Genomic DNA, 12,166 nt, shown 5'->3' on the forward strand with positions numbered 1-12,166 from the left:
ATTCTCTTTGGAACCTTAACAGATAGGAAAGAACATGAAAACCTCAAATCACACATTTTTTTGGCTCTTTCTTTTTCAGTGGGGAAAAATCATAAATATCTGCTGAAATATAATTGTGTGTTTTCTAATGCAACATAATTTTATCTGCATTCAATTTTCAGATTTAAGGGTATGTGTGTGTACGTATAAGATATTAAGATAAAGTTCCTATAACTTCCCTTCTAAGAACTCCATTATTTCCCTTAATATGAGGGTTTTTTTCCCCCCCTAAGATTGATTTGTTTATTTGTCAGAGATGAAGAGTGCACAAGCAGGTGGAGCGGCAGACAGAGAGAAAAGCAGGCTCCCACCAGGACCCTGGGACTGTGACTTGAGCTGAAGGCAGCAGCCCAAGCAACTGAGCCACCCAGGCACCCCAGTATATGACTTATTAATGCTTCCCCTAAAAAATAAATTTCCCCAGAACCTTCTGTTTTTCCCTAGCTCACTTCTCTGACATGTGGCTGCTTCTGCACTGTTTTGTGCTCTGCACTACCAATAGGCCTTTTCTGGGAGGCGCCCATCATCATTCATTGCCATTAATTTATCGACTAATCTGGTAGAAGTGGTCCAGTATATCTCCACATGACTAACTCTCTTCTAAAATGTAAATGCAAGATTGATAAGCTGTCAGAAATATGCAGTTCACAGGCCTGTGCTCCAGGCTGAGGTCACAGCTTGCAGAAGCTTTCAGTGCAGTTTAGGGTGGTGGGCTCCCGACCCTTCCACCTTCACCACCACACTGTACCTAGTCCCCAGAAGACATTCTCAGCTATTTGCTGCTTATCATGCAGAAATTTGCTTATCAAAAATACATGCCATTTTTCTTTGAGAAATAGTGTATCACTGCTTTGTAGCTAGTGGTACTTAGGCTTATCAAGCTCTCTATTAATCAGCTCTTAAAATTTTTTTCAGCAGGGGCGCCTGGGTGGCGCAGTGGGTTAAGCCTCTGCCTTCAGCTCAGGTCATGATCTCAGAGTACTGGGATCGAGCTCTGCATCAGGCTGTCTGCTCAGCAGGGATCCTACTCCCCCATCCCCCCCGCCTTCTGCCTGCCTCTGCCTGCTTGTGATCTGTCAAATAAATAAAATCTTTAAGAAAATTTTTTTTCAGCATATTTACACTTTTTTATCAACAAGCTAATGATATCTGCTCTTTATTCTTTAAATATTCTTTATTCTGACAATCATCATCTTTTCTTTAATCATTTTGGTTTGAGGATTACTTTTTGTTTTTATTTGTTGAGCCATTAATAAGTATGAGTTTTTATGAATAACAAGTCTCTGGGAGTAAAAAACAGACTTGGGCGTATGTTGGTACCCACCCTCCCCTCACCCATGTCAGTTACTCACTATGCAGCATTGTAATGATTGCACTGTGTGGGTTTTTCTTTCAGGATTCTTTCTCACTCCTCTGAGTGTGGTGATGATAGCTCCCTCTGTGATGAATTGGTAATTACAGATCACACTGTGCTCTCCTTAGTTGAAACCTGTGTTTCAAGCTCCGTAATTGTCAAACTGGTGTGATTTGTTTTAAATGTCTAAATGGAAAGTATTTTGCTATCATCAGATTTCATTTTCCTTTATATTGAACTTCAGTAATGAGTGTGTTCTCCTGTTTTAGGTACGCTTTGTAAAGAATATAACTTCCTGGAAAGAGATGAAACCAGGGTTTTATCATGGACATGTTTCTTATTTGGATTTTGCAAAGTAAGTTGTACCAAAATGACATGCTATAGAATGCTTTATACTTTAGCAACCTAAAAAGAAACATATTTATTAAATCGTTATGATTCTGATTTTTAAAAAAATGTACTGGCTTGCCTTTGCCACATTTAGAGATGTAATTTAAATACACCTTCTGGTGTTTTACTGCCCTCTAGTGTTCATAAGTTGATTATTGTCAGTAATTTTAGAAATTCGAAGTAGACTAAATATAGGTGATACTCTAAAGTTATTTATCATTATTCTGTTTATGTGTCTTGTATAAGCAAGTGACTTATTTTAGGAGAGCAAGAGGAATATTCTAAACATGGGTTATTTTGTGAATCCATTTGAATGTTTTTTTGTAGCGTTATGGTAAAACTTCAAATCCAGATCTTTTCCCCAAAAGCCTTACTAACTTAAAAGACATATTTAAAATGTATTTTTAAAATGATTTAAGCTCAGACATATTCCCTCGGTCATTTCATTAGTAGTCATAACTTCACAGTAATATACTCTCATGTATTTGTCAACTCTAGAGTATTCTATGTCAAATTTGAAAATTAAGTTGATATCCCAGTTATTTTAAATTACTAAATTTGAAAAGAAAAAGAGTTGAATGAATTATTACTGATTTAGGTACTAACCCATAACTTTCTGAAGAGCATGTAATTAAAAGGGAATCTCCCACATACATGAAACAATGTATTTTTATTTCTAGTTCCACAGTACTCAAGATATTTCAGTAAAATGGTAGCTTTAAAATTAGATGTACAGTTTTCTGTAAATAATTCATACTGCAATATTGAAAACATTTTATAGGTAGCTTTAAAATAAATTAATTATTTTTTCTTTGCAGAGGCACTGAACCAATTTCATAAACTCCATTCATATGCATATTTTCCCTCAGGGCTGCATTATCCTTCAATTGAATGTTTGTTACCCTTCCACCTAAATGATTTATTTTTTCCACACACAGCTTGGTTTCTAATACTTGAGGTTTCCATTATTAAAATAATATATTGAGTGCTTTTGCTTTTGGCAAGAGTCTTGTACTTGAAGCTCTGGTGTATGCTGGGGTTCTTGCAGTTGCAAAGTAAAAAGTTTCTTGAAAAGATTAATCTCATTTATTAAATACTAACATGAATGTTTAAGGTTTTGAATATTTTCACAATCAGTCTCATGTTTTTGGAAGTGAAAAGTATTGTGAAAAATTTCAATAGACTTTTACAAGATTTTAAACAAACACCTGAAAGAAATCACCTAGCGAGAATGTATTTTGATGTATATAGTCAAGAACTATTATAGATGTAACTAGTATCTTTTAAAATAAATTTTAGTTTGACAGACCTAATGACTGTGAAGAGTAAGGAGAGGAAAGAAACATCACCTTACCAATTTTTAGAATACTTTTATTCTTCAAAACATATTCTTGACTGCCATAGTACTTTGTGGAATCCATTAAAATACTTGCCTTCAGGAGAGAACAGTCAAATTTGGTGAAAGAAATATTTAATCACTTAGCTTTTCAGTTGCCTTAAAAGATCCCTTAAAGCATATAAACTCAGTATATCCCAAGAAACCCAGGAAGCAGGTAAAGACAATAAAAAATGAAGTGATTTCTGGTTTAGTGATCACTAAGAAGTACACATTTATATGTAAGCCTATATGTGTTCAAGCCATGTTTTGGCTATAGTTTTCTGGTTTTATTCAGAACTGTAGCATAATAACAGAAACTTCTCCTTGTTCCATGTTTGTATTCCTGTTCTGTCTTGCTTTTTGTACTTAGTCTTATTCCTGATTTTCTTTTTTAAGCACATTTCCTGGTTCCTTTTTCCATTTTTCTCTTTAGTGTTCAATCACCTTTGTTTTCATTTCAGTTGGTGGACAGCACAGTTTTTAAAATGATACAGATATCATTAATGTCATAAATTTAGAAATTTTTCACTAAAAAATTTGTATAGATTGGACATTTTCAAAATGTCATAGAGTGCAGGTAATATAAAGTTGAATAAATAAGTTGTAGTTCTTATCCTTAGTTCATTGAAGCCCCATTTTTTTCTGTAGTTATCAGTTCATTATATTTCATTATAAACAGTGAAAATATTACAGATCATCCTCCCTTTTTACATTCATACTCCTTCTTAGCAGTAGCATCTATTACCTCAACTTTGATTTCAAATTTTACAAAATAAAAACATTAGCACACCTCTTTCACTTATTTCAGTCATATTTTCCTTTATAGTGAGTAGTATTCAGCTGAAAGAAAACTTTGTGAATGTTGGTTTCCGCATCTATTACCTCAACTTTGATTTCAAATTTTACAAAATAAAAACATTAGCACACCTCTTTCACTTATTTCAGTCATATTTTCCTTTATAGTGAGTAGTATTCAGCTGAAAGAAAACTTTGTGAATGTTGGTTTCCAATCAGTCTGCTGAGATTTTCTATGATCTAGCTACCTGTGGGTGACATGTCAGCATCTGTCTTAGATATTTGAAAACTAAAAAAAAAATTTTTTAATAAACATATAACGTATTTTTAGCCCCAGGAGTACAGGTCTGTGAATCACCACATTTACACACTTCACAGCACTCGCCATAGCACATACCCTCCCCAAAGTCCATAACCCCACCACCCTCTCCTGGCCCCCCTCCCCCAGTGAAAATTATTTTTGATACAACAGTCTTATTCAGGTGCATGTCAGGTGTGTACCTTTGTGGTTATCCCCAGAAATGAGTATGGGTGTTTACCGCTGTCATTCTGGTTTCTCCATACCACCCCTGTTGTCTTTCTCAAAACAACTGAGGTGAGTCAGTAAAGAGCAGATATGTCAGGGCAAGGAACACATAACTGAATGCTTCACTAGGCCTGAAATACCATAGAGAATATTAAAGTGACAATATTTTAGGCCTAATAAAATTTGTGTTTGCACCATTTTTTCTCACTTTCAGCAAATATGTCACAACACTATAGGAACATTTCTTGTTACTGTAATCATTACAGGCAATATACAAGAGTTGCCTTTTTATTGACCTTGGACCAGCTCTTTCTACAGCACTTTCTATAGCACTGATGCTGTAGATGGTTTAGGGGCAGTCTCCCAAGCCAGGGAGATCTGCCATTAAATCCTCCCATTTCTTACTGGCTCTGCGGTTTCAGGCGCATCACTGCAGATCTGCCTTTTCCCCATTTGTGAAGTGAAGATAATTAAAGTAACTACTTCCTGGTGGTTGTGAGGATTAAATATGATAATGTATGTGAAGCAGTAGGTTTCGTGTCTCACACAAAGCAGTGTTATGTTCTTTTATAATTCTGTCTTCTCTCAGTTACCACGTTGTCTTACTGGTGTTTTCTTCTCCCTGTCTGAATCCATGCTGGCCCTTGTTATTCTCAACTCTTAATAAGGCATTGCTCAGGACTCTGTCTTTGCCCCCATTATTCCCTTTGAGGAAGTTTGCCCATTTTTCTTTACCAAGACATCAAAGCCACAGGGCACCTGGGTGGCTCAGTTGGTTAGGCGTCTGCCTTCGGCTCAGGTCATGATCCCAAGGGTTCTGAGATGGAGCCCGGCATTAGGGAGCCTGCTTCTTCCTCTCCCTCTGCTGCTCCCCCTGCTGGTGCGCGCGCTTGCGCGCGCTCTCTCTCTCTCCATCAAATAAATAAATAAAATCTTAAGAAAAAAAAAAAAAAGATATCAAAGCCAGAAACTAGAGTCATCTTGGACAACCCCTTTTTCACCACATACATTGATCAGTCACCAGGTCTTTTGAGTTTGGCTTCTTTCACTTAGCATAAGGCTTTTGACATTTGTCCAGTGTATGCATCTATCAGTGGTTAGTTCTTGGAGGAACAGTATTCCATTGTGTGGATACCCTACAGTCTTCATCCATCCACCAATTTCTGGGTACTCAGATTGTTTCCAGCTTTTGGTGCTAATGAGTGCAGCTGCTAGAACATTTGCACATAGATTTTTTGTGGACCTATGTCTTCATTTCTCTTTGGTGTATAGAACGTGGGATTGCTGGGTTGTAGAGTAACTCTATAAGATACTGCAAAACTGTTTTTTTGTGTGGCTGTGCTATTTGCAATCTCACCAGCAGTGTATGAGAGTTCCAGGTGCCGTGCATTCTTGCCAGAATTTGGTATTGTTAGGCCTTTCTTTTTTCTTTTTTTAAAGTTTGGGCCATTCTCACAGATGCATAATAGATGAATGCCCTTTTTAAGAGGTAAATAACTACTACAAAAATCACAACATCACCAGTGGGACCAACAAATACCAACAGGTCATTCTCTGTTTTTGAAACAAGATCATGGGAACCTGCCACATGGGGAAGGATTTGACAGTTTCTCTGAACCCTTTAGGGCTAAGAGAGTCCGGAATAAATATATATATATATATCAGTGTCCCCAGTGAGGCCGCTGCTTTCCTAGAGAGGTTAAATCTAGTATGAAGCAGAAATCACACAGCATTGTGCTTCCCAAAGGTTAGTCAGCCCTCTTGCAGCTTCATCACGTTCCATGTAGGCTTTGCCCAGTTAGACGACAAGGTCCCATTCAAATGTTCTGAGTATTCACTCTTGTTCTTTTAACCATTCTCAACATTTACTCGTTTATCCAAACTATGTAGAGTGTAGGTGTAAAGACATGAGCCTAGATCGTGTTCCATGCTTTGCCATACCCCATATGCTGATGTGGAAAGAATAAGGTCTCTAAAATATCTTCTTACAAACCTGCTGTTAAGATTATATTTTTTGCCTTTTGATCTTTATAGAACATCACAGATTCCTACCAAATATGCTGTTCTCTTCCTAGGAAGATCATGTTCTAACAGGTCAATAATAGTTTATATCTCTGGAATGAAGATGGATTGTCTTTTCTTTATCTGAGCCCTCCCAAGGAACAGCTCAGATGCCAGCCAGGGTTAAATGTGGAGTTCACAACCATAGAGAACATTTTCTCCCTGTGCAAAACTACCTGGTTGGCAGAAGAATTAAACCCACAAACCTGAAAGGATGCTTGTTTCCTAAGAAGCAGAGTTGAATGACCCAGATGCTATTTTTGTCATGCCTGTTTTCTGTTAGAATCTCTTGCCTCCATGTTTATATAACCATACAGTAATATATAAATAAGAGTTTTATCCATCTTCAGAATGAGTTCATACATGTTATCTCATTCAAATCATACTTCATACATGTAAATGCCACCAGAGCCATGCCCCAGAAAGTTGTTTTCCAGACAGCAAGAAGAATTTTGTAAAGTGCCATATCTCCTTTTCAGTGCCACTTGGTAAGAATTGCTGTCTGTCCCACATGTCAGGGACTTGGGAGGGTGGGGAGGAAAAAAGAGGAAGCAGTGGTGGGAGATTATATGGGAAGGAGTTAATTCCCAAGAGAATGACTCGAGGTGGTCACTAGCTAATGGAGATGGTAAAGGGGTTCCCAGGCAGTCCCACAGTTTTAAGGTTGGAGTCATTGCCCCATCATCCTGTGCTTTCCCCTCCTTGTAGCTACCTAGTATTAAGACTCTTCACTCTCGCAGTTAAGGTAGCAAATGTGTTTTTGTCTTTGTTTTTCTTTTTCTTTTTCTTTTTTTCTCTTCTCATCTCTTCTCAAGACTGATTGATTGATTTGAGAGAGAGAAAGAGCATGAGTGGGAAGGGCAGAGGGAGAGGGAGGCAGAGAATCTAAAGCAGATGCCACACTGAGCGTGGTGCCTGACTCGGGGCTTAATCTCATGACCTCGAGATCACGACCCAAGTTGAAACCAAGAGTCCAGTGCTCAAGCGACTGAGCCACCCAGGTGCCCCTCAACTGTATATTTCTGATGTCTCCCCCCTGCCCCCCCCCCCACCCTGGCTCTTCTTGCTGCTGAGTACTCTGTCCTACAGAAAGGCTGCCTAAGTGGTTACTTCCCAGCAGTCTATTCAACTCATTCTGTGATATTTGACACCTGTGTGTCTGGCACTGTGCTGGACACTAATGATAAAGCCATGAGTAAGAGGGAAGAGTCCCTGCCCTCATGGAGCTTCTACTATAATGTCTAAGGTGACAGTGCCATATATTTGGCAATGATACTGCTTCCTCTTTTAAAAACTTGTAAGAAAATTGTTTACTGCATTATCGGCTTTATGAGTTGAGTGAAAAAATGCATACCTATTCTGATCAACCAACTCACAGCTTTAATATTATGATGATGTTTGACAAGGGAACTTTCTGTAGTTTGCAGTATTTCATTATATACACAGAATTTTAGTGACTTTGAGTCACTTAGTGGTGAGAAAAGAACTAGAAGTCAAGACCGCTGACCCCTTCTCACACATAAATGGTTCTTATAGAATATAACCTATTTGTAAATTAGGAATTTCCCAGTTCGTTAATTTTCAGTAATTCAGAGGCTGAAAGAATTGAGTTATCCAGGCACCTTGCTTTTTCTCTTCTATACTCTCTCTTTTCACTGCTCATTTGCTTAAGAACCAAGTAGAAAACATTTATAGATGTTGCCTGCTGAGTGTAAGACATTGATTGCAGTGGGCAGAAGTAATGGGGAAATGTGAAATTGGTTAGTTTAGCTATATGCTTTTTAGTGCCTTTGGAAAAAGATTTTAGTAAGAAAGGAAATTTAAGTTATAAGCTGTGAGCTAAAATTGAAGGTTTCTGTGAACAGATGAATGAACATATCAAGAGTGGTTAAAAGAATAAGCAACTTTCACTGTCTCTTATCAGAGTCACACAACTGAAGCTTAGGTCTCTCATTTCTTATCGTGATTCCTATTTTAGGAGAGATTGCTAATATTTTTTTAATCTTTCAAATTAGTACTAATCGGCGGGCAAGCATTTATGTATACTCGGCCCTATGAAATACATAAAAGAAGTGTACAGTACTATGCCTGTTCTCAAATGGCTTGTAAGACTTACAAGAGAAACACTAGTAGGACAAGCCGTGAATGGAATTGCCTGAGAGCAGTATCTCCTGGGTGCAGGTGTCAGTGAAAGCAGATAGCACTTGAGCCCTAGGCTTCCTAGGCTTTACAAGATTTCTTTATTGCCCCTATGCATTGTGTTCCCAAACAGCAGCCAATGGTGGTTTTTTTCTCTCCTGCTTTATCGAGATGTAGTGACATATACATTGGGTGAGTTTAAGGTGTACAGTGAGTGTGATGATTTGATACACATGTATTGTTTGGTGTTTAGCACCGTAAGGTTAGTTAACACATCGTTCAGGTCACACAATTACCATCCTGTTGCTGTCCTTAGGGCGGGAACGTTCGAAGTCTACTCTCCATAGCAACTTCAGGTTTACAATACACTGTTGGTAACTATAGTCACCGTCTTGTACATTACAGCCCATATCGTGACACTTCTCTGCTGACTCAGGCTTTCCTCCTGATGCTTGTAAACCTCTGATCTGTACTTGTTCCACCCCACCCCCTTCTCCCTACTCACTTTCTGATTCTGCTGCAGCCAGGCTCATCGCCTTGCTATTCTTGAAAATGCCTGGCAGTTAGCAGCTTGCTCTGGGTGGGGTTTCATACTCCTGGAGTTTCATCTCCAGGAACATTCTCTTCCAGAGGCCTGCCTGGAAATCCGTATTTCGAATTACACTCTCCCCACTTCTGGCCATCCCTATTCCCTTTCACTGCATCATTTTTTTTCCTTAGTACTTTTTACCATCTCACATATTTACTTATTTTTTATGTCCTGTCTCCCCCAAATAGAATGTTGGCTCCACTAGGGTAAGGAATTTTGTCTTTTTTTTTCTTACCACTGTACTCCTAGTATGAGAATAGTGCTGGCATGTACTGGGTGCACCAAAAAAGTATTTTTCAAATGAATTAATGTAATAGAAAGAATAGAAAAATGAGAATGACATTCTAGCTAAGGAAGACAGAATAAGCAGTCATGTAAGGAGAAATAGGAATGTGTTATATGCTGGGAGAGGTAGAAGGGGTGGGCCTAACTCTAACAGATGGCTTCTTCTTTGAGGACAGTTAAAAATAAAGTAAGGTCAATAAGATGGTACCTGAGACATAGGCCAGCAGGCATTAGCAACCAAAGGAGTTTGGGTTTGATGTCAACATAAACAGTTGAGTTATTCCAAGTTCCTAAGAAGAATGATCTAATAAATGTAGTTTTAGTAATATCAGTTGGGAATTGGTCTGGAAGGTAGATTGGAAAGGAGAGACACCGCTGCAAGAGAACCAGTGAGGTTATTGCAGTGCTGCCAACAAGACACCGTGGGAGAGGGCGGTGGTGGAAAAGAGCAGAGTGATGAGGACAGGTCAGATCTGTGGAGAAGTCGACAGCAGAAAACTCTAAATGATTGGTCACTGTACTAAATGAAGAATAAAGGAAAGTAGAGGTGAAGATAACACGAAAAGTTTCAAGACTGGGACAAGTGAGGATATTAGAACAGGCGGCAGCTGGATGATTCTGAGGGTTGCTAAAGTAAAAGCCTTCTCTGTCTCCTCTGTTCCTTCACTTCTTTCTCATTCCCCAAGGAAACAGTGCTGAAAACCAAATGTCTTTCGCTCTTGTCTTTAAAATCAGCAATAGCAGAAGGTAGACTCCAGTGGTCACACTTGTGTGGATTTAACGTATCTGTTGATAACAGGTGTCTGGTTTGGTGGGCCAGAAATGAAAAATCATTGCTACATAAAATTAAAATGTTTTATGTAATTCTTGCCAGTAAAATTTAAAATTGTCTTTCATTCAAATTTCCCTTCTCTTCTTTATCTTCAGCAGTAATTTTTAAATTCTTATTTCCTGTTTCACTGTATTGTAACATAAATAATCATAAATAATTTCCTTATCTCCACATATTCTAGTTTATTTAAATAAACTCATGTTCTTCTTTCCTTATAGAATTTATACCTCAAACTTTTAATTTCAGGATACCCCAAAACAGAATGAAAATAGAGATTTCACCTTTTACATTTCTCTCTGTTTCAGATTTGGTGTGAAGAAGAAGCCAATTTACATTAATGTCATAAGGGATCCTATCGAGAGGCTAGTTTCTTACTATTACTTTCTGAGATTTGGAGATGATTATAGACCAGGGTTAAGAAGACGAAAACAAGGAGACAAAAAGGTAATATTTTAGTTTTAGGATGTTTACAAAGATAATTGTTTATCAACTGCAATGAACAGTGTGCTTTTAAAAAAATTTTTATTATTAATGTACTACTTGCTTATTGTGGAAATTTTGAAAAGAACCCAAAAGTATAAAGAAGCAAAAGTAAAACTTATAGTTGATATTTTGGTGTACACATAATTTTTTGTTCTTTCAAAAAGATACTTTACTCTAGTTCCAGGGCTGAATATTTCTCTTACTATAGTCCTAACAATTTTCTGTGAGACCGTTGTAATTCTTCATTCATATGAGGAATTTTGTGTATTGAACTTCGGTTCTTTTAGTCTCGATGGTGGCAGTTTATATTGATTTGTGATTTATGCTCATCGATTTGGGAACACTGTTTTGCTGAAGCAGCTGGGTTTTTTTTTCAGATGAGGTGAGAATAGTCCCAGAATTCTTACTTATTAGCAGGTTCAGAATTGGGTTGTCTTCTCTTTAAGTGCATCCCCCAGAGTAGCACCAGTTTTTATTTTCCTGAGAAACCAAACTGATGTGTCACTTTGCTTGTGGAACACCTTTACTGGGACCCCGTTGCTCACAAGTTGGCTCAAAGCACAAGAGACAGTCTGACATAATCTGAGACTGACTTCTCCTGATGCCTTTTCCCTCAGACGCCCAGTGCTTCAAGCGGCCACGAGAAGTGTTGCTGTCCTCCATGCTTACTATCACCATGTACTTTGGGCACATGTGTTGTTCCCCATATTTAGAATGTTTCTCCTTCACTCTGGAAAACTGTCCACTTTTTAGGGCCAGCTCAGATGTTAACTCTTCGGTGAAGTCTTTTCTGGTGCCCCAGAGGCAGTTAGTCATATTGCTTTTAAGGCTCCTGGAGCACTCCATTCAAACCCCCTTTTTAAAGCATTTATTTGTGGTATTTGAGTTATTTGTTTCCATATGTCTTCTCCAGGAAGTTCTGAACTTCCTGAAGCGGGGGCTAGATTTCATTCTTCCTTGTTTCTCTAGTGTTTAGCACAGTGCCTAGTTCATCTGGTAAGTGCTTAGCAAATGAGTTGAATGAGTGAATTCTGCATCTTTTGAACCTAAATCTCATGATGCGAGATACCTGATATAATAATTAACATCCAGCAATTAATTTTTCACTTAAGTTTTATGTGCCTTGTGTGTCACATGAGGAGGTGATTTATTTTGTTTTATTTACTTTTTTTCTCTTTTCTAGAAATTGCTGTTCCTTTCCTTAGTCTTAAAGCTTTAGGCACAAGGTACTGATCCAAACACAGATAATTGACCAGACCTTTTGTGTTTTTTTGGGGGGGGAGGTGGGAGGCGTC

General features: G+C 38.1%; 1 protein-coding gene across 2 annotated transcripts in view; it reads left to right on the forward strand.

The window, feature by feature from the left end:
- LOC111143040 (heparan sulfate 2-O-sulfotransferase 1) overlaps positions 1-12,166 on the forward strand; it is a 196,520-nt gene that overhangs the window by 167,860 nt on the left and 16,494 nt on the right. For both annotated transcript variants that reach the window (XM_022496471.1, XM_022496472.1), the window contains exon 4: positions 10,694-10,832. In XM_022496471.1, the coding sequence (XP_022352179.1) occupies positions 10,694-10,832 (139 nt within the window). The remainder of the gene's footprint in view (positions 1-10,693; positions 10,833-12,166) is intronic.

Source organism: Enhydra lutris, unplaced genomic scaffold, assembly GCF_002288905.1.
Source record: "Enhydra lutris kenyoni isolate GAN:26980312 unplaced genomic scaffold, ASM228890v2 scaffoldscaffold9, whole genome shotgun sequence".
Lineage (NCBI taxonomy): Eukaryota > Metazoa > Chordata > Mammalia > Carnivora > Mustelidae > Enhydra > Enhydra lutris.